The sequence below is a fragment of the Gouania willdenowi genome, chromosome 15, assembly GCF_900634775.1.
Source record: "Gouania willdenowi chromosome 15, fGouWil2.1, whole genome shotgun sequence".
Taxonomy (NCBI): domain Eukaryota; kingdom Metazoa; phylum Chordata; class Actinopteri; order Blenniiformes; family Gobiesocidae; genus Gouania; species Gouania willdenowi.
In genome coordinates this window covers 36,333,427-36,356,533 of record NC_041058.1, presented here as the reverse complement: position 1 = coordinate 36,356,533, position 23,107 = coordinate 36,333,427, and the positions used below count along the sequence as shown (strand labels likewise).

Below are 23,107 nucleotides of genomic sequence, written 5' to 3'. Positions count from 1 at the left end.
CTATTATTGTCACTTTTCACCAGATTTCATTATTTTTGCCATTTTAACCACATTCATTCTTTGTCATTCCCATTATTTGCCAGTTTAAATTAATTGTTCTAATATTGACACTTTGAACCTTTTACCACTTTTTCTGTCTGTTTTTATCCACTATAATTTACAACTTTTAACCAAATTCCATAGTTTTCTAAAATCCCATTTCTCCACCTTTTCCACCATTTTTAGTCACTTTGAACCATTTTATTAGTGATTAAAACCATGATTTCCATCTTTAAGATGACTATAATAATAATAATAAACGTTCCTGGATAACAGTGGATATTATTCAGATGAATAAATAAATGTGGTTATCACAGATTCATAGAACAATAGACCATCATTTTACTGACTTTATGGATGGACCCCAAAAATCTCTCTCCTTTATTCCCCCTATAGATGGTCCTGTCTCCACATGACTGTTCTTCAATGTTCATGTCTGTGTTCAACCACCTTCAGATACAGTGGGGGTCCCTGCTCTATGGGACCTTTATTTTGAAGGGTCCCTGCTCTATGAGACCTTTATTTTGGAGGGTCCCTGCTCTATGAGACTTTTATTTTGGAGGGTCCCTGCTCTCTTTATTTTGGGGGTCGTGGTTTGAGTGACTAAAATAAGAATTAAACCCCTGCGATGAATGAAACTCCCTGAGCTTTTAAAGCTGAATGTGTCTCAGTTTGATCTGATAACAGACTTTAATACTCCTGTCATCACATGATGAAGCTAACAGCTAACAGCTAACAGCTCAGAGTCACACACGGATCCATTCAGCCTTAGTTACCATAGCAACGTGACAGTGATGTGAGTGGAATGTTCCATTAAAGCCTCATAACGAAGCCTCGTGCAAAAAGAGGAATCAGCATGTCCACCTGTTCACTCACAGCTCCTCCTCCTCCTCCTCATCATCATCATCATCATCATCATCATCATCATCATCATCATCATCATCGTCCCCTCCCCCTCCATCAGTGTTTCACTACATAAGCCCCCGCTGACCAGCTCACTCTTCTTACCACGCACAGATTGGAAGATTTCAGCCTCACATTTACAATCAGATGTTGGAAGGATTATCTGACGCTTTCCTCCATCTTGGACTCAGTCAGAGTCAGACCTGCTGCTGAGGAAGAACCTCAGGCTGCTCAGCACTGAAGTGGACTTAGAGAAACCTGAGGATGAGGAGGAGGATGAAGAAGACCCAAGCATAGGAAACACACAAATCACAGGTGAGTGTGTGTAGGGGAGGGACCAGATACCAGATACCAGAAAACGCCTCATATTTCATTTCAAAGGAAAATTAACCGATGACAGAAAAAACTGAGATTAAACCTCCAGGTTTAAAAAGGTTTAACGTTGTGAGGGAGGAAAATTAGGAACAAAGCACACCTGAGTGGAAGCAGGAGGGTGCCTGAATTTAGAACGTGAAAAATAGCCATTAGGATTTTATATATATCTATATATATATATATATATATATATATATATATATATATATATATATATATATATATATATATATATATATATATATAGATAGATAGATAGATAGATAGATATAGATAGATATAGATATATATATATGAATGCACATTGTCCCTGTCAAATAAACTAAATAGAAATAAATATATATATAAACACACATCTTTGCTTTCATATCTTTGTCATTTCTGTGCTTTCAGCTATTACTGCAGGTGTCGTCACTTCCTCAGTGTGTGTGTGTGTGTGTGTGTGTGTGTGTGTGTGTGTGTGTGTGTGTGTGTGTGTGTGTGTGTGTCCTCTGGCACCTTGATGTTTTATATATATATATATATATATTTTTTTTTTTTAACCAAATGTTCCAACAATATCACATGAACACAAACAACCAAATAAGCTAAATGTTTAATAAAAGAATGATGAATATGAGGATCCGTCACATCTGTCACATCTGTCATGTTTCAGCACCAATGAAAGTGCTAATCACTGTTAATTTAGCCACAAAGAAAGAACACTAAACTATCAGAACACAAAAACACACAAATATTATATATTTACAAACTTTTACAGCCATAACATGAGGCCATAACTCCTCTAATGAATCAGTAGAAAATTAAATGATATTGTGTGTTTATCTTTTATTTGTCTAAAACAGAAGGAGAAATTTGTATCCTCACAAAATGTTTCCATATTTCCAACCGAGGCCTGACTTGTCTTTCATAAACCTAGAGCAGCAGATCATTGTAGCTTTGAACTGAGCCTCTGTCTTAATGTCTACATCAGAACTTTACCCTGAGTCCTCCTCATGTCCCCTGGAGAGTTCTCCTCCTGTGTCCTGTTGTTGGAGACAGGTTCTCCTCCATTAGCATCATCGCTACAAGTGCTGCTACTAGCTATTCCAGGGGTGGCCAACTCCAGTCCTCGAGGGCCAGATTCCTGAGACTTTTAGATGTCTTTGCTCCAACACACCTGAAAAATGAATGACTCGTTATCATTGCTTCAGCAGAGCTTGATGACGTCTGTTAGTTTGTGTCATTCTGCTGTCAGTCAGTAGGAAAGGCTTTGTTAGCATCACCTTGGTTAGCATCACTTTGATTAGCATCACCTTGGTTAGCATCACCTTGGTTAGCATCACTTTACTTAGCATCACCTTGGTTAGCATCACTTTAGTTAGCATCATCTTGATTAGCATCACTTTAGTTAGCATCACCGCGGTTAGCATCATCTTGGTTAGCATCACCTTGATTAGCATCACCTTGATTAGCATCACCTTAGTTAACACAAAGCTGCCAAGTTTGAGAAAATAACAATAGTGAGACTTTAGTGACCTGATGTTAAAAAAAGTCCTTTTTTAACATGACTTTGTCCTGTTTTAACGTTGATTTCTACCTTCAGAATGATGTCATCACCTCCATACCAGCAGCTCTCCCTGCACTGTGTCCTCCTAATGCTAGTTTTAATCAACCACAAATTACAAATAAAAACTAACAAGAATTAATACATTTCTTTGTCAGTAAATCATTATAACCAACTGTCCATCATTTATCTGGGGACATGTCTCATGTTGTAGGTGTTTATCACAGATGTTGATGATGACAGAGGCTCCCACTTAAAACACTGTGGCCCAAGGCAGTGCTACCTTTACCTCAGCTCTCCTTGTCTGCAACAGAAAGGACGTCATTAAAAAGATCATCATGTAAAAAACATTCAAACATCAAGTCATTTTTCATTGAATCAATGTCTATAGAAATACACTATTACATACAATAATAATCATAAGAACAGTTCAAATGAACATTAGATTAGACATTTGTTTCATTTACTATGTATTTATGATGATATAACCTACAAGTGTAAATCAGCTACTAGCAGTGATCATAACACTGGTAGTAGCTGATTAAGAGTTTTAATTCATTTAGTTAATGTCTAACATAGACATACACACGTAGGAGTGGGTGATATGGGAAAAAATCATATCACAATTTATTCTTTGTAAAATCACGATCACAATATGATTTTTTTCATTCAAATCATTTAGACTATTTTAAAGTTATTCACCAATAAAACAAACCAATTCTAATGGAAAAAAGTAATAAAAGATCATTTAAGGTAATTATCAACTATTTTTTAAATTGTGTGTAAGTAATTTTTCAAACTGGTTCTAAGTATAATTAACATCAAACTAAAGATCTGACATGTTCTTATAGTCACAGTCTTTTTACTTTGTTTAACTAAAGTAGTGTAGCATTAGCATTAGCATCACTGCTACATAACAAGGCATCATATCAGTCTAGTGATTTCTATTAGTTATTAAGGTAACACACTCATATTAATAAAATCATACTTTAAATAGTGTTTGAACGCCTCATTTCACACAGTTTAGACAATCATATCCTTTACAAGATAAAACGTTACTGCTTTGGTTACATTAGGCCTGGGTGATATGGACCAATATTCATATCTATATATTTTTACTCTAAATGACAATAGGTGATATAAACCATTTATTTTTTATCAATAGTTTTACAATAAAAACAATAATAGGTCAAAGTCAGTGGAGCCACAAAGACCCTTTTATTAATCACTAGCAGCACAATAACTACATTTGGACTTTTTCCTTCATTAAGGCTGAAATGTGATTAAATGATGTAGTGATGCTTTTTCAGGGCAGCTCTGAGTTGTTGAAAGTAGTTTTTAAAGTAAATCACATTCAGGACACTGTCTCTTTAAGAATGTGTAAACAGCCCCGTTAGCTGCAGCAGCAGCAGATCTCTGCTGAGGAGAGACAGAGTTAGTTAGAGAAACACATGCGTGTACATGCACTGGGGGGAGGGGTTCGTTTTTTAGACGAGTAAACTAACACTATAACACACACACACACACACACACACACACACACACACACACACACACACACACACACACACACACACACACACACACACCACCATTTGCTGGTCTTGTGATGACCAACAGCATGACTTTCTTGGTCTTTGTTCTCTTCTGATCCTGTTCCATCCACCCATTGTTTGACCTGCTTGTTCCTGTTTTCAGGGTCACAGGGTCTGCTGACCTATCTCCAGCTCCAGACAGCGTGCCACCTGTGATGGAGCAGTATCTTCTGGGGGGAGCTGCTCCTCTAAAAACTGCATCATTTGGAAACCTCAGCAGCTCCATGGAGGCTGTGTCCTCCTTTAGCTCAGCTGGAGAGTCCAGTTACAAACCTGTGGAGGAGGTCCTCAGTGAGATCTGTGAAGCATCGGAACCTCCTGCTTCCAAAGACACACAATGCAACAAGCTGAGGGTCAGTGAATGCACCACAGAGCATAGGGTCAGTGAATGCACCACAGAGCCGAAGCTCAGTGAATGCCTCACAGTGCAGAGATTTAGTGAATGCACCACAGAGCCAAAGGTCAGTGAATGCACCACAGAGCATAGGGTCAGTGAACGCACCACAGAGCAGAGGGTCAGTGAATGCACCACAGAGCATAGGGTCAGTGAATGCACCACAGGGCATAGGGTCATGGAACGCCCCACAGAGCCAAAGGTCAGTGAACGCCCCACAGAGCCAAAGGTCAGTGAATGCACCACAGAGCCGAGGGTCAGTGAATGCATCACAGAGCAGAGGGTCAGTGAACGCACCACAGAGCAGGAGTGGAGCAGGAGGAGTCCTTTGCTCTGCTCACCTGTCCTCATCCCAGGGTTGGACCAAAATGCTGAGGGCTGTAGGATGTGGACACTGGATGAAGATAAAGTCCAGAGGAAGGAGACGACCTCCATGTTGTCCTGTAAACAGTGTGTTTGTAACGCCATCAGTAATGGAGGGGCAGGTGTACACGTGCATAGGAGTGGATGTGTCTGTCTCTCTCCTGACAAAGTACAAAGTGAAGAAGAAGTTCATCCTGCCTGTTGCTCCTCTGTGGTCTATGGTGGCTTTGAGGACAGCTCAGCCCCTTGCTGCCCTTCTGGCTCCGCCCTTGCTCCGTCTCAGCTGCTGCCACGTTTTGTCGCTCCAAACTCTAACGTCCAGCATTTAGCGGCTCCCTCTCCAGCCTCCAACCACTTGTCTCTGCCACGCCTCATCTCCTCCGTCAGTGAGACGGGATTGGACGCCAAACATCTGCTGCGCTGCTGTAGCCTTAGCTGCTCCTGGATGGGTTGCCAGCCCCCTGGCCCGCTCGCTCCCTCTCCAGCGTACGTCCTCAGAGAGACGTGCTGCTGCAGCCCGGGCTGCCGAGGCCAGAGAACGACCCGTGACACAGGGACTATGACCACACAGCAGCTCTTCAGAGAGGTCGGAGTCCAGACAAGTCAGGCCGTAGCCTCTCACGTGTTTCCAGAGATCTGTCTGACAGACGAGAGCAGTGGCCATCCCTCCAATACAAAGACTCTTAAAAGTGAGAGCAAAAAAGGCAAAAAGGATGTCGCTCCAAAGGAAGTGAAGTGGGATGCAGAAGGGATGACATGGGAGGTGTACGGGGCGTCTGTGGACCCTGAGGAGTTAGGACTGGCCATTCAGAAACACCTGGAGCTGCAGATCAAGGAGACGGCGACTCGTGCAGCCAAGCTGACCCGTGAGAAGAGCAGCTCCTCCCAGCAGACGGGCCATCAGAGGAAGAGGAGCAGGATGATGAGCTCGCTCTGTGTCCAGGGCTGCTGCAGCCCCAGTAACACCACCATGGACTGATGTGGACTGATGTGGACAACCAGGACTAGACCTGAACACTGTGCTGATCACAAACCTCAAAGGACCACAAGCTTTATTTCCCTTTATTATTAATGATTCAAGTGTGTGGAAAGAAATGTACAATCTATAATGTCAAATGTTAAAAAGTAAACTAGGTCTATATTTAGAGGGACTGCAGCTTTAACTAAAGCCATTATCTATTCTAACGTTTCCTCTGCAGACAAACATGGACAGACTCATTAAAGACTTCTCACAGGTTACACACTGAGGGCCGGATTCACAAAGATCTGAAATGAAGGGAGGTAATTCAGTTGCTTCCCTAAATCCTTTAGTGACACAGTTTCTTCACCTGCTGCAATGATTAGTGCACAAGCAGAACTGGTGCAGACCTCCCCTATTTAAATGTGGTGACGTCAGTTTACACAAGCACTGACATTTGAAGAAGTTAAATTTGAGGCAGATGTACTTCTCTGTCTGCTGCACAAACATTGAATAATGTAGAAAACTAAATAAACAAATAAAAAGGTTTCTTTTTTGTTTCTTTTTTTCTTAAACAACAACTTAATTATATTTCTCCCCTCATTTAATGTGAGTGCTCTGTCAGGTAACTTTGCTCTGATCAGTGCATGCAAAATAGGAAGATTAGGACAGAAACCATCCTATTGATCTATTATTGATCTGAGTTAATACAGCTACACAGTCTGTCAATCAGTCGGTATTATTTGAAAATGACCTACTGACCATCATCCAGTAGGTCTGAGCAGCGCTGTGTCACGCACACTCTCGTATGTCACTGTTGTGCCATCAGTGATCACGTGTAAATTACACATCTGATCTGCTGATTCTGACACACACACACACACAACTGGAGCTTTTTGTTAATCACCGCTGTGTTTTCTGTCCACATTTACTGCAGCGACCATCTCTGCGTGTGTGTTTGCACTTCCTTCTCAGTTGTACTATTTTCTGGCACTAAAACCATCACTGCTAACAGTTTAAGATTTCATGAATTTATTTGCATTTGCTCCCCCTGGGAGATCCGCCTACTATGCATATTCATCAGAGGGAAATGGGAAGCACAGCTGATTCCCTGCCCTTTGTACTCCTTATTAGCATGTGTGACGTTTGCACACATTTTAATACCACTAAACCTTTTGTGAATCTGCCCCTGAGTGCTGTTGGCAAACTACTTGTAGTGTGATTAGTGATGATTAACAGAAGGTAAAGTAAATACTGTATAATGTACTAATCATTTTGACTATAGGTTCCCATGGACCAACATGAGACCTGAAGGCTTCTATACCTCCTGTGGTCATTCAAATAACTTTGCTTAAAGTGTAAATCCACCCTAACACAACTTATTTCTGCTGAAATAATCCATATATGGTCAGATATGAACTACTGTAGTTTACTGATCCTAATCCCACTCCTCAAATATTTAAATGTAGTGTATTTTGTACTAAAATGTCAGTGACTGCCCTCTATGGGTTGAATGCTGCTATTACATTAGAGTGTTTCTATTGGCTGAGATTAGATCAGTGACTTCTTTTTGTAACAGTGATGTCACCTACCATCAGCATTGGCCCCACCCCTCCTATAAAAGATGGGATGAGGGACTTGTGTTTCCTCCAATCACAGGCCTCAGTGATAATTGATTGACAGCTCCATGTTAGTGCTTCTGAGCTGATTTAAAGATCAGATTCTGGTCTCCACAGAGGGTTCACCAATCAATGTGTGTGTGTACAGACACTTTGTGTGTGTATCCCTGTCTGTCTCTGTGTGTGCATGGACGCGTGTGGACTTCTTGTTGCTGTGTGTGCGTCTTCCTGGTTTATGTGTGTGTGTGGGGGGGGGTGGCATTTTTTAAAATGTCCTCCTTGTGGCAGGTCAACAGAAACCTGGGGGTGGACTTTCACTTCAACTCAAATGTAACTATTTCTAGGTTCAAGGTTCAAAGTATCTTAGTTACAGTAGAACAATCATCAAGTTATTAAGAGTTGGGATGAATGAATATTTGAGCCTCTTGGTTCTGTGCAGTGCTATCATCTGATGGTAATAATCTGAATTCATCAAAGACTGGGTGGGTCGGGTCAGTAATGAACGTCTGGTATACAGGGGAGGGAGGGGTTGAATCTTCCCCATTTGACGTCATCTGAGGGTTCTTCTTATTTTTCACTCAGATTATTGGCAAAAGTGACCAAAACAGACTTAGTTAAAATACAAAAGGTTTATTTTTTAGAAAATACAGCATTTTGCTCCAACCAGGCTGAGCTTAGCCAACAGATGTCTGGAGACCAAATGGTTCATTCTCCTTGAAGCTACATCGAGCTTCTAATTCTTTCTCTAATTCTGCTCCTAGCAGCTACAATTTACTAATTGTGACTACATCTGGGTTCTCCTCTAAACCTCTGTATATGTTCTGCATATATCCTTTACTGACCACTCCTCTCACTCATCTTTGCACATCTGGAAACTATATCCTAGGCGCGTTGGGTAGAAAATGAAATGAGCCGCACCAACAGCTTAAAGAACATTTCTACTGGATGGAAACCAACGGTCTTAGAAAAATGTTAATAATTTGTAGAAAACCAGAGTATCATCTTTACTAAATGTCCACCAAACATAATTGACTGAGAAGAACAAGAAGTGACTAGTATTCATACCGACTATTGATCATTTATGTGGAATGTTAGCTACGTCTTTAGCCACCGCTGCTAAAACATGGCTCCCATTTTGCATCTGCAGCACATCCAGTGACCGTTCACTTTAACTATTGCTTTACATTATAACCAGAATCCTTTTCGTCTAAAGACATTGCTTTTGACTTGGCTTCACCTCAGTTTGATCACAAAAAATGATCTTATCTTTTTTAATCATCAACCTGTACATATTTAGCAGGTAAAATAGACTTCTTTGAAGTGAAAAAGGCAAAAATAAATAAATGAATCATTAAAGACTTCCCCGAACTGTTGTAGCAGCTGTTGCTGTCGAAGGCTATGCTAATCGCCTAGGCTAAGGCTATGCTAACACCCTCGGGAGGCTACCCTACACTATGTGTTTGTGGATGCAGAGCAAAGAGGAGTCAGAGCTACAGATAAAGCTAAATAAACTTTAGAGAAAGCTAAGATGAATCTGGCTCAAGAATTTAACGTAATCTGTGAAATTGTTGTAAGTGTTCATCTCATTATGTGTTGTTAAGCTAAAGAATCAGGGAAGAGGCTCCATTACAAGGATCAGCATCAGTGTTGTGTTTGTCCATTATTGACAGTGTAGTTCAACCAAACGTGGTTTCAGATTGTTCATGGCTTCAATGTCTGTGTGACTTCAATGCAGTAAATAATAAACTTATTTATGTACACTAACAGCTGATTTTTCACATCATTCCTTTCTTGAGAAGTGACAGTGTGATGACATCATCATTTCATGTTGGAACACTTGTATAGAAGGATATGATGGATATTATTATTATTAATAAATATAATAGTGTTTAATTTAGAGGTAATTACAACATTAAAGGGATCCTCCAATGTTTTTACAAATATGTCCTATAACCTTATGTCATTAGTAGATCTATGTCCAACAAAACACATTATAATGCATAATATTCATTTAATTTCTTTTTGAAAATTGGACTACTTCAGCCTGTGTTCCTCCATCTTGAAATCACGTGATTGATGATGTCACATGGCCCCGCTGCCTGTAAACATCTCTTTGCTTTCTCTTAAAAAAAAAAAAAAAACAACAACTAAAAAACATATATTTATTGCTTTATACATTGAACATATATTACAATATTGAAACAAAATTGAACAGTCCCCCAACATGAACACATGGCCGTATCAAAAGTAATAACCAAATAAAGATTTAAAACACAAAAATATTGAATAAAGAATAGTAATTAAAAAACATCCAATGAAAAGAATAGCATTATGTAATAATAATAATAATAATAATAATAATACAGTTATTAGGCAGAGTTAAGAGTATATTCCTCACAATAAATGTAGTACCTTCATTAATCACCATGTGTTTCAATAAATTAATGGAAGCTAAAGTAAGATAAGCTAAAAAAAAAAGAAGTGAATGGTCATATTATGTGCATCGTATGTGCACAGAATACTTTTATTTATTTTCATTATTATTTTTGTTTTTCACTTGTCTCAGATAATGTTCTTTTTGTTTTGTTTTGTTCTGTGAAAAATATAAATAAAAAGTTCAAAAAAAATAAAAAAAATAAGCTAAGCTGAGCTAAGATAAACTAAGCTGAACTGTGTCCCTGTAAGAGCTGCATACAGGCCATAGTTTGATAGAAGGTTTCTAAAGCCAGGGACCACGTCAAAGCTTTTATTTTGGCAGGTCAGAGTGGAGCGGAAGTGTAGGCGGCGCTAAATCCGGGGCTGAACAACATGGCGGCAGTGAAAAAAAACGTGGAGGAGATCAGGACTCGTGTGATTCTGGGAGAGTTCGGTGTTCAGAATGTGAGTGAGTTACGTTTCAGCGGGTGATTATCATCAGTTTTAGTCTCACTGAGAGTCACTTTAACAGCTTTAACCGCTGTTTCAGACTCATTCTACAGACTTCCCCGGAAACTACCCCGGATATGACGACACGTGGGACCTGCAGTGGTTTCAGAAGGTATATCTCAGGGGTGCCCAATCCTGGTCCTCATGGGCCCCTATCCAGCATGTTTTAGATGTTTCCCTCTTCCAACACACCTGATTCAAATGATGACCTCATCATCAAGCTCTGCAGAATCCTGATGACCATCCTGGTATATCTGTTTAAATCTTTGTTTTATCGTGTGTGTGTGTGTGTGTGTGTGTGTGTGTGTGTGTGTGTGTGTGTGTGTGTGTGTGTGTGTGTGTGTGTGTGTGTAGAACTTTAGGATTGACATGGTGCGTGGAGATGACAGCAGCCTAGAGTTTGACATGGTGGGCATCGATGCAGCCATAGCCAACGCTTTCAGGAGGATCCTGTTGGCAGAGGTACACACACACTCTACTGGACACATAATGTATAATATTCTAATATATCAGTTACAATCAATTTTGAAGTGTGTGGTATTTTGCCAAAACAAGTCAGTAATATAAAGAAGTATGCAATGCATGTATTCTGTCTATGTTCATGAGCAGCATTATTTGAATGAAAATGTTGGCATTATAGAAAAATAAATGTTTTTTTAGTGTAGTATGTGCAGGGCTAGGGCTAAGCCGTGCAATCAGTGATAGATCAAAGTAAATGTAGTGAGTGGAATGTAACTCAGTGTAATGGAGTAAAAGTAGTGTTTCTACACAAAAAGTAAAAGTGAAATGTATAGTGCATTAAATCTACTTTGGCAAGTACTATGTGCCCAAAAAGTAACTTTTGTAAATGTAACGGAATAAATGTAGCTGGTTACTAGCCACCTGCACACCTTGAGTGTTCTATTTCATAATATTTCGTGAGATGTCTCACTGTGGGATGTAATCTGTCTACATTCCTCAGACGCACTATATTTCACTATGCCAACCCTGATTGGACGGGATGCACTGTGGCTTGCCTTTGTCCATGTGGTGGGAGACTCTACAACAAGGATGAGAATGAAGGCTGCTCGAGCTGTCTGGACATCAAACATGCCCGAATGGAGGTCAAATCTCTGGGCTCTTGTCAGCACTGTGCGGTGTTCAACACCTGGTGCCTTCACAGGAGATTGGCACGTCTTTTGGGCAAGCCCAAAGAGGGCCCCTTTCCCTCTGCGCACGGCGCTCCTGCCGTGGTGGAGTGGGAAAAAGTTTCTCCTCTCTACGCTGCTCCAGCTGAACCTGTAGCTTGATGAGAATATCCTCATTGTATACTGTGGAGAATTTGAGGAGGACTCCTCCATCCCACTCCTCTTGGGTGTGGACGATGAGGACAGGCTCTTTGTCACCCCGGCTTGGGATGGGCTGTCGGCCGCCTTCGCTGCCTTTCAGGAGGGCTCCATGCCCGTCTCCCATCCTACGAGCCTGGACATGGTGGATGTTTGTACACTTGCTGCTACACGGTTGGCCATTCCTTGGCCCGCTGTTATAACTGAAAAAACCAGGTCCCGCTATGAAGGGATGAAGCTCCTCGTTTCCAGGGGCACTCTGAGGCAAATCCTTTCCATCTTCTTTGAGCTGCTCATAAAATTAGTGCGTCCCTTAGGTTGTCGTGGCGCACCTACTCCCACGTCAGCTTACCGTGTTTCCACGAAGACCCACGCTGCCGTCAAAATCGGACCGTTTCCAGTCAGACCTGTCTGGTATGACTTACCAGGCGGCTGCCCTCTCGGTCAGGGCCATGAATGTCCTCTCTCTCCTCACCGCCTACCAAGCAGAACTTGGTGAGGATTTCGTTCTGTCTCAGGACCCAGCAATAATGGTGGAGATACCCACGATCGCTGATGTGTCTCCGTACCCAGACCTGCTCACTGCAGTCTATAGGTAAAGTGTTGGGCAACATGGTAGTTTAGGAGAATGCTCACTGGCTTGACCTCGCTAAGCTGACAGACACTGAAAAATGCGATACCCATCGTTCCTGAGGGAATCTTTGGCTCCGCTGTATTCTATGCAGTGGCGCTGTGAAGCCAGGAATAAACATGAGGCTCTGCGTCTCTTTCTTCCCAGGAAGCCCCTGACCACGTTTCCTCCGGCACGGCAGAGGACGGTCCAGCCGCCTTCTCCCCAGGATCCCCTGTTTAAAGCACCGAGGCTCTCCGCTCCGCCTCCACAGCCTCAGCGAGGCCTGCCTGCCTGGTCTGGAAAACCTCCGGCTCCGAGGGTTGCTGCGCCAGGCACAGCATTCACAGCGCACACCGGCACCGAGAAAGAAAACATTGTGCGTCTCCCGCCCCGTCTTCCCCTCTATCAAGACTCAGCCCTCTGATGATTAGGAGAGACGGACAGGTTCCGCATAATGTTCAACTGTTGCCTCTCACTGCATGTCTAGAAGCCCACACTCACACACCTGTTCAAACAACAGTGGTGGGTTCATTACCCACACCAATAAGCAGAGTGACTTGTCATGTCCCCCTCATGGTCGGGTGTAGCAGCTTTCCTGTATCCGCCCTGTGAGTGGCTCGGGCGGTTTTATTGTCCTGATGTAATCAGACTTTTGCCCTGAAGACTGGTGCCGTTGGATAAGCATGTCTACACTATGAGAGTTTCCATATCCCTTAGTGAGACATCTCACATAATATTATGAAATAGAACTTTAGGTTATTCTCATAACCCCGGATCTATGAGTGAGATGTCTCACCAGACTGCCCTTCTTTCTCAAATGAGGAGAAGAGGTTTGCTTATTTGCATGTCCGTCTCCTCCTTTTGAGGTGGGAGGGTCTCCCAGCAAACTGTCGCGTTTTACTGGCCTATCGGGATTGGCATAGAGAAATGGAGTTCTTCTGAGGATTGTAGACATGGATCACATCTCACTCATAGAACCGGGGTTGTGAGAGTAACCTAAAGTTTGTGTGTACATCGCGTGTGTTACTGTGTGCGCGCACGAGTGTTTGTGCATGCGTGTGATAGACTTATTTCAGTTTAATCAGCTTAAGCAGGGTTTTAATGTACTTTCTAGATAAACTGTTTTAAAAAAAACAATTTGATTAATCGGTTAATTTATGGACAGATTAATTGATTATGAAAATAATCGTTAGTTGCAGCACTGGAATAATTGGTGTGTAATGTATTTCTTTGACTTTCAGGTTCCAACGATGGCTATAGAGAAGGTGTTTGTCTACAACAACACGTCCATCGTCCAGGATGAGGTCCTGGCCCACAGATTGGGCCTCATTCCCATCAGAGCCGACCCTCGCCTGTTTGAGTACAGGAACGCTGGTACCAATCTGTCACTTCACACCAAGCACTTCAAGTTTTTTTTCCATTTCTGCTTCAATACATTTTGATAAACTCTTCCCTAAAACCTATTACAAAATCAACTGACAATAGAAAACTATTTAAAAAAGGCAAATTACAATAGTTAAAAACAATTCTAAAAGATCCAATAATAAATACATGACATACTATTAAGTTAAAAAGGATTGTGAGGGCACTCTTGTCTCCATTATGACTGAATGGTGGTAAACATATGGAGGTTGATGTTCAATAATGACAACGTTTTGATAAATCTTTACCAAATTTGACATTTATTTAAATAGCTTTATAAAATTTACATAATCTAATGTAAAAAATATCTAAGCTGTATGTTTATATTTCATCAGAAATGTTCATAACAGAGATTTAAGGAAATTTAACTGAAATGTTTAAAATGTAAAGTTGTTTTTGTTTGACTCAATGAAAAATTCTTTTTACATATTTGATTATTGAGGTTTAATGACGTGAACATACGGAGGATTACAGGTTCACAGTTAGTGTTGCATCATATTTAGAAGATGTGATGATGTGTTGCAGCTGAAGAGTCTGCAGAGGACGAGGGTTCAGAGATCGACACCATCAAACTGCAGCTGAAGGTGAAGTGCACCAGGAACCCTCGAGCAAGCAAAGACTCGTCTGACCCACGGGAGCTCTATGTTAACCACATGGGTGAGTTCACCCTACGGCTTTAAATCCACATTCTACACTCCTGAACAAAGTTAATGTGGTGATTTGAAGACTTCATCCCGTTGATTACTTCCTATTAAAAACTGGCTGAGATATGTTACATTTTAAACATTGTTGTACTTTTTATTCACTCTTCTCACTGTTAATACATATGAGCCAGCACAGCTCTACAAACTTCAATTTATTACCGGTGTTTGATTTTTATTTAAGCAAACGTCTTATTTTAGGCCCAGAAAACCAAACCAAATATAAAGTGGGGCAAAAAAGTATAATTAGATTCACAATACTGGGTTCACGATACGATTCTCACGATTTATTTTAGAAAATATTGTACTATTCTTTATTTTTTTATTTTTCATTGTCAAAATAATCCCTTGATAAACTATTCAAAACAATGCAATTTAACTAAAAATAAATCTTAAATGAAATAAATAAAGGAAAAATACAAATGAAGAAGAAGCCTATTAATTTAAATTCTGGTTCTATAGTAAACAATGCAAAACTGCATACTAGTTCTTTTTCTTTTTAAATTGCAACTGAAAATGTATTTTGTGCCCTAACAATTGGACTTAAAAAAAGTCATTGCACTGTATTTACATCAGATATTTGTTTAAACCAGCAGAGGGCGCTGGTAACCCAGTGGTCGGTTGGCATGCAGAAATTCTTGCAGTGAAGAAGAGATGCTATGCTAGCAGACAGAGCTAATAGAAAAACGTGACTTTTATAGATATTCATGTAATATTACAGATATTCTTTCGGTGCTAAAGGGGTAAGGAATCATTTATGAGCATGCTTAAGAGTTGTAGGCGTTAAATTTTCCGAGTATCAATATGAACTGTGATACCTATGAATCGATTTTTAACTGCCTTACGATTAATTGTTACATCCCTATTGTATAACAGATGTGACTACTGCTGCTAGTCAGACACTGTACGTCCTACATATGGAGCATGTCTCATCCTGGTATTAAAGCTGGTTGATGTTCAGTCATTCTGATGTCATTAATATTCTGACTCCCGCAGACACGTGTGTGTGACTGACTGATAAATACACACACAGTGCTCTGCCGTATTGGCCACACCCTCAACTTATAATACAAATCTTTACAAATAGTGTCTTATTGAGTGAGCTGTGAGGACGTCCTCTGAGCATAGAATGTTCCAAAGATGGATCCTTAAATTAGGGGGGACAAATGGTCACAATGTGTTTTCTGTATTTTAGGCCCTTTTATTAACACTTAAGGACTCCATCTGTTCTCTTTCTGCTCGTAGTTTATTCCAGGGACATCCAGTGGGTTCCCCTTGGGAACCAAGCGGACGTGTTCGCAGACTCCATGATTGGTCCTGTGCACGATGACATCATGATTGCTCAGCTGAGACCTGGCCAGGAGCTGGACATCATCATGCACTGTGTGAAAGGCATCGGTAAGAGCACAACACCATGACCTCTGACCTTTGACAGGAAGAGTGGAATTAACAATAGCTGCACGGTTACAAAAATGATCATTATTTTCATCAATATTGTAATCACGATCAAAAATCACCATTATTCATCATGTTATGGAAAATAAATCAGTTTTTATTGAACTACAGTAGTCCCTCGTTTATCGTGGGGGTTACGTTCTAAAATAACCCGCAATAGGCAAAATTCATGAAGTAGTCAACTTTATTTTTTACAATGATTATACATGTTTTAAGGGTGTAAAACCCCTCACCACACACTTTATACACTTTTCTCAGACAGGAATTAACATTTCTCTCTTGTTTAAACACTTTCAAAGTTCAAACCTTCGTAGATTTTAAAACATAAACCTGCACAAAATTACACTGTAAAAAAATCCACGAAACACAGAGGCTGCGAAAGGTGAACCATGATATAGCGAGGGACAACTGTACTTTTTAACAAACAATATGTGAAGAGTTTAGAGTGAAAAATTAAGCTTCAAATAAGAATTATACTAAAGAAAAAAAAAAAAATTACCCAAGAATTTAAAATATACTAAAGCGTAAATGAAGAAATACACTATTCCAGGATTCAGGAAGTTGGAAGTTGTATGAACATAATACACAAACTTTAGAAATACAGAAAACAACAGCAAAATGTCAATGAAAATACACAAAATATGGAAAAATGGATTTTAGATTCAGAGAATGGGCAAATAAAGGGCTTTTACTGATAAATGATCTGTTTGAGGGGGAAATTCTATTATCTTTTAACCAGTTACAAGAAAGATTTGGGCTGAATTCAACAGATTTTTATAGGTTTCTGCAGTTGAGAAGTTTCTTGACGTCACACATAGAGTGGTTCTCCCTCAAAATGCAGCCTTCTGAACTAGAAGGATTTCTAATTAATCTTCATAAGAAACAAAAATGTGAAGGGGTGGTGTCAAATCTATATAAATGTTTGCAGGGGGGGGGGGGGGAAGATGGGAGCTGGAGATGAACATTGTGATTGAAGATCAAATCTGGGAACAAGTGTGTGAACGTGGGCACAAACTGACCAGCAGTCCAACTTGGAAAGAATTTGCTTGGAAATTAAATACTAGATATTTTAAAACTCCTTTTTTAATTTCCAAGTTCGATAAGAAAACAACTGACCAATGCTGGAGACTCTGTGGTCAGGTTGGAGACCACACACACATTTTCTGGGATTGTCCTAAATTAAAAAAATTCTGGGAGGAAATTAGGAATGAAATTTCAAATCTTTGAAAGTGACCCGCTGGCTTTTGTCTTGGGGTGCTCCCCCCTGATTACTTAAATAAACCAAATATGTACTTGTTTAAAATACTGGTGTTGGTGGCTAAGAAGATGATTACAGTGTCTTGGTTGAAACCGTTGCCCCCTACAGTGGATCAATGGAAACAGAAAAAATAACAGCAAGCCTCAATTTGACTATGGACTTATTCAAGAAAAGGTGGAATCCAGTTATTACTTATTTTGGACTGACATAAATGTTTGGGTTCCATCAATGCTTGACTCTTGTATAAGTGCGATGACCATAATTCATCACTACAACTATGATTATTGTTATCTTTTGTATTACCGCATATTTTGCATTGCCTAAACGACCGTCTGCCATAGAGTTTGTTTTGTTTGTTTGTTAAAAGGATACGACACTACAGCTTTATAAATGTTATGACATATGAGTGACCATAATTTGTAATGCATGAAATATGAATAAAAACTTTTGTTTAAAAGAAAATACACAAAATAACAAAGACACACTTAACAACCACTTAAAAATGACTACAACAACATATACAAAAAGACTTCAAAGACACAGAAAATGCCAACAAAATTACACAAATAAAAAAGTGTGTTGGGGAGTTTCTTTGCTGTTTATTCCTTTTTTAATCAGTAGTGTCATAATAATTGTTGCACACTTAGACAAAAAGAGACTTCCAGGCTTGCATGGGTTGTTTCAACTCTTTGTGATGTGCATAACATGTCATAACTGTCCCAGTATTACTGCAGGTCACATAATACCACATTTAAACTTCAAAAGCGTGTCTTTGAATGAATTGTTTTTCTTGTCTAAACAGTGTTTGAGACTTTTTATTTGCGTTTATTTATTCATAATCTTCACCAATTCAACAAAGAACTTTTGGCTCTAAAGTAAGGCTGGAACAAAGATTATAAAAATACTGGTACCCTCTGCACTGGCTCGTGCACCATGTGATCCCCCTACGCTGTGAACCCTGCATTATTACAGTGTTAATACCAAATTCAACTCATTGGAAACAATTCCAGCGTGCAGCTCTCATCAGTCCACCAGGTGACTCAAAGTGTCACTGAACAGTCCCTCACTTGTTATTAAGGTATCTTAATGAAGCCTTAACCATGTGTTGGCCCCGTGGTGGTTGGCTGACTCTGGTCGACAAAGTGTCTGATCAGATATGCAGCCAATTCAGCCAATTCCCGCAAATTCTGCGCAGCCCTGCAATTCTGACCAATCACCGTAAATTTCCGCAATTTTAACTAATCTGACTAAGTCCAGAATGTGTCAAGTGTTGCGACAGATTCTGTGACCCAATAAGATGTGATTTCAGTCATTCGGCGACACAACGTAGCTTAAGTCCTTCCGCCATGTGAATCACCATTTAGTCTGGGTACAGACTGTGTCACAACAGCCAAACTGACTGTTGTGACACAACTGTCTGTGTGTGTGTGGTGAACATCTCCTCGATGTGGTATGAGTTCGTGTGTGCATTCGTTATTTTGGAGTAATTTGGTGAAGCAAAATGTTCATTTTAAGATTATGGCTTTCTCGGTATTGAAGGCGCTACTTCCGGTTCCGGGTTCATGACGTCACTGTGTCGCAGTTTGTTTGGGTTAAAAAAAAAAAAAAAGGTCAATATTAAAAACGTTTTTTGTACTGCTAAGTATGGATGTAACGATTAATCGTAAGGCAGTTAAAAATCGATTCATAGGTATAACGATTCACATCGATGCTGTACATCGCAGTACTTTTTTTAACCAGCTAGGGCGCGACCCAGAAGTGTTGGTGGCGAGCGAAATATGCTAATACTTTCTTTCTGGCCATCTTCTACTCTTAAACATGTTCATAAATGATTCCTTACCCCTTTAGCACCAAAAGAATATCTGTAATATTACGTGAATATCATAAAAGTCACGTTTTTCTATTAGCTCTGTCTGCTAGCATAGCATCTCTTCTTCACTGCAGGATATCTGCATGCCAACCGACCACTGGGTTACCAGCGCCCTCTGCTGGTCCAAACAAATATCTGATGTAAATACAGTTAAATGACTTGTTTTTTTGTTTTAAAGTCCAATTGTTAAGGCACAAAATACATTTTCAGTTGCACTTTTAAAAAGAAAAATAACTGTTATGCAGTTTTGTATTGTTTACTATAGAACCAGAATTTAAATAATACGCTTCTTCTTCATTTGTATTATTCCTTTATTTATTTCATTCAAGATTTATTTTTAGTTAAATTGCATTGTTTTGAATAGTTTATCAAGGGATTCTTTTGACAATGAAAAATAGTATAGTATTTTCCCAAAAAAAATAAAGGAATATTTTTCAGTCATCATTTGTCTACAGTCCCATTTTGTAAAATAAATCGTGAGAGAATCGTATCGTGAATCGTATTGGGAGTTGAGTGAATCGTTACATCCCTACCATTAAGTCATATAAGTTAATATTTCATGTTTATTTAAAATTATTCCCGTGATCCAAACTTCCTGTAAATCGCGGGTCACGGAGTCCACTTCCTCCTGTACCATGCTATCGTTAGCATCTCAAACACAGGGCTCTAGATCATTTGAAACCATCAGCCACTGGTGAGTCTTTTACTGAAAAGTTTCCCATAGTATAAACCATAGAACTGTCTGTGTAATTGTTCACTAATGCACTGTTTCACTAGAGTCGTATTGAACTCAACCCGTTCAATTCTCCATCTGGTAAACTACAGATTCTCTGTGGTGCCGTACATGGAAGTTAAACTCTGACCACTCAGTTCAAAGGTAAACAATGATTTTTGTTTTTAAAAAAAGACGCTGAATTATAGATAATACTTTAATTTATTTATTCACTCATGTAGTTTGGAACTTTACGTTTTGTTTTGTGCAATTTTGTCGTTTTTCTGATTGACGCTACAATGTCTATGGAGTTTGGTAATCAGTGTCTCAAACATTTCACGGTAACACACACTCACATGGTATTTATTTATAATAAAAATATACTAAATGAGTAAAATAAAGCCAAAAACTAAACAATTTTTATACAAAAAGTACACAAAACGACTACAATGGCAACAAAAAACAATTATACAAAAAATGCACAAAAACACAACAGAAAGATGCAAAAACATACATAATGACTCCAAAAAACATACATTACAGAAAAATACACCAAACAAAATAAAATTGTAAAAATGAGTAAAACAAACTCATGTATCATATTCATGTCTCATAGAATTAAACCAGATAAATCACACACTATTTTATTTTACACCTGCAAATAAACCCTTTATAACACTACAGAGTGTGTACACCTCTATGTACATACATCCTTCAAACACATACTCATTTGACCATAATTAACTCTACTTAAGCTCCTCCCACTATATGAATGCATACTTCTGACGGGCACTATAATACTGTACTAGTTCATGAACTCAAGTGTTTAATGGTCTTTTGCTATTAAAGAAAATAACCTGAATAAACCTCTGCTATTTTAGAATATCTTTGATAGCATCATTAGTGTTTGTAGCAAAAGTTATGAGTGCAGTGATGAGATTCTCACGGGAAAAGAACCATTGATTTATTTTAGAGTTTTTTTGTTTTAGTTTCTAAAACTTAAACTGATTCTGTTTAATATTATCTGCACTGGAAACCTTAAAAATGGGACAGAACTAATCCATATCTTGTTAAATTATTGTGAATTTGAGCTCTTTTCTGTATTGTTATAAAAGAATTCAAAGGCAATCAAGTTTTTTGGCAAATTGACCAGTTTAGGCAAAGTTATCGAAAAAAATAAAGCCTCAAAATGATGCAACTTTTGCTGGAAAATCAGACATTCTAGGCCACAACAATCACAGAAATCCTGGTTTGAAATCTAAATATCGCAGATGATCAGGTTAATTTGATCTTGGGAACTACAATCATAATTAAAATGTGTTTAATTGTGCAGCCCTAATAGCTAACAGTGCTGACTCCGTCCTCTGTTCCTGCTCCAGGTAAAGACCACGCTAAGTTCTCTCCAGTGGCTACAGCCAGTTATCGTCTCCTCCCAGAGATCACCCTGTTGGAGCAGGTGGAGGGGGACAAGGCCGAGAGGCTGAAGGGCTGCTTCTCTCCTGGAATCATAGACGTGAAGGAGGTGGACGGTAAACACACACACACACACACACACACACCATGGAGTGTGTTTAAAGAGATCTGTCCTCTGTTTGTGCTTTGTCTCAGGGAGGAAGGTGGCTGTGGTGGTGAACAGTCGTCTGGACACGTGCAGCAGAGAAGTTCTCAGACACAACGACCTGAAGAACCTGGTGAAGCTGGGACGAGTGCGTGATCACTTCATCTGTACGTTACTACTCAATACCATCACATCTATTAATATTATACTCACTGAAATAAGCACTGATCACCTGCTTGCAGTGTTAAAGTCAATTACATTTTTCAGTTACAATTACATTCTCAATTACCAATGTTCAATTACAATTAAATTACAATTACGTTCTCAATTACTAAAGTTCAATTACATTCATCACAATTACTGAGCCTTTCATAAATAACCTGTTAAAAGTTATTATTCCTCTTGTGTTAGCTTTCTGTTAGCATCTGATAACAGGTCTTAAATTAACTGTAAAATACACTACAAATGTATTTCCTATCTATTGATTACCTTGTTAGGTTTCCTAATCAATGAAAATATAGGTGTTAATATTTATAGTGTGGGTGTTTTTCATTACATTTTATTGGAAATCATCAGGTTCCTATTTTACTAGATACTAACTAACAATAACATGTTTTAATTTAACGTAATATTTTTCAAAGATCCACTTTAAGTTTAAAAAAAAAATCACAACCCGTTTTCAAATCTGACTCTTAAAAACGTTTGTCACAATTTTTCACTGATAATACACGTTTAAAGATGTATACATTTTATCATTAAATAAACATCTATATTTATCAGTGGGGGTTTGAAGATTGGAAAGTAAATCAGATTTTAGACGAAGCTCATTGGTGACGAGGATGTGGGCTGCCTGGTGCCTGCAGACCCTATGTTGGTGACTCCATGGTTAATGACGTGTACGTGTCTTTGTGTTCTTCAGTTACTGTCGAGTCCACTGGGATCCTTCCTCCAGATGTGCTGGTCACAGAGGCCGTCAAAGTCCTCATGACCAAGTGTCAGAGGTTCATCAATGAACTGGACTCCACACACATGGAGTAACATTAGCATGAACATTAGCATCAGCATGAACATGGTTAGTTCATCCACCTGTTTGTAAATATGTATATATCTGTGTGTGTGTGTACATGCAGATTTTCATTAAAGAACACTTTAAACGCAGCACAGTTGATTCTTTGATTCTTCCTTTTTTTTTTTTTTTTTTAATGTTTAGTTCTTTTAAAGTCTTTCCTTTCCTATCCACTTTTCCTGAACCCCATGGATGACGTCACAGAGTTAAGGAAAAGTGTAAGGAGACTTCTTAAAGGAGTTAGGGAAAGGACAACCAGTGCCGGGAGAGTTAGGGTTGGCTAGGGTTAGGTCTGCTAGCGTCCTCTGGACCTGTGACAGTTTGTGAAACATAAATGAGAACATTACATTTAGTTCCAACCAGTAGTGTGCTGTGAGCACTAGGGTAGAGTAGGCAGGGGGTTGCAAATC

At 39.4% G+C, this 23,107-nt stretch overlaps 2 protein-coding genes across 2 annotated transcripts; both read left to right on the top strand.

Moving 5' to 3' along the window:
* Positions 1 to 1,003: 1,003 nt before the first annotated feature.
* Positions 1,004 to 6,720, top strand: si:dkey-191g9.7 (uncharacterized). The gene is made up of 2 exons (XM_028469264.1): positions 1,004 to 1,257; positions 4,562 to 6,720. The coding sequence occupies exon 2, from the start codon at positions 4,614 to 4,616 to the stop codon at positions 6,192 to 6,194; it is 1,581 nt and encodes a 526-aa protein (XP_028325065.1). The 5' UTR covers positions 1,004 to 1,257; positions 4,562 to 4,613; the 3' UTR covers positions 6,195 to 6,720.
* A 3,827-nt stretch (positions 6,721 to 10,547) lies between these two features.
* On the top strand, positions 10,548 to 22,789 carry polr1c (RNA polymerase I and III subunit C). Its single transcript, XM_028469275.1, has 9 exons — positions 10,548 to 10,672; positions 10,758 to 10,829; positions 11,072 to 11,179; positions 13,897 to 14,029; positions 14,603 to 14,734; positions 16,024 to 16,176; positions 21,453 to 21,602; positions 21,682 to 21,798; positions 22,551 to 22,789. The coding sequence occupies exons 1-9, from the start codon at positions 10,601 to 10,603 to the stop codon at positions 22,667 to 22,669; spliced, it is 1,056 nt and encodes a 351-aa protein (XP_028325076.1). The 5' UTR covers positions 10,548 to 10,600; the 3' UTR covers positions 22,670 to 22,789.
* The last annotated feature ends 318 nt before the right edge of the window (positions 22,790 to 23,107 follow it).

Excerpts from the sequence above, each read along its gene's own strand:
- si:dkey-191g9.7 (XM_028469264.1), top strand. The coding sequence starts at position 4,614 with ATGGAGCAGTATCTTCTGGGGGGAGCTGCTCCTCTAAAAACTGCATCA.
- polr1c (XM_028469275.1), top strand. The coding sequence starts at position 10,601 with ATGGCGGCAGTGAAAAAAAACGTGGAGGAGATCAGGACTCGTGTGATT. Across the intron at positions 14,735-16,023 it reads GCTCTATGTTAACCACATGG|TTTATTCCAGGGACATCCAG; the intron begins GTGAGTTCACCC and ends TTCTGCTCGTAG. Across the intron at positions 16,177-21,452 it reads GCACTGTGTGAAAGGCATCG|GTAAAGACCACGCTAAGTTC; the intron begins GTAAGAGCACAA and ends TTCCTGCTCCAG.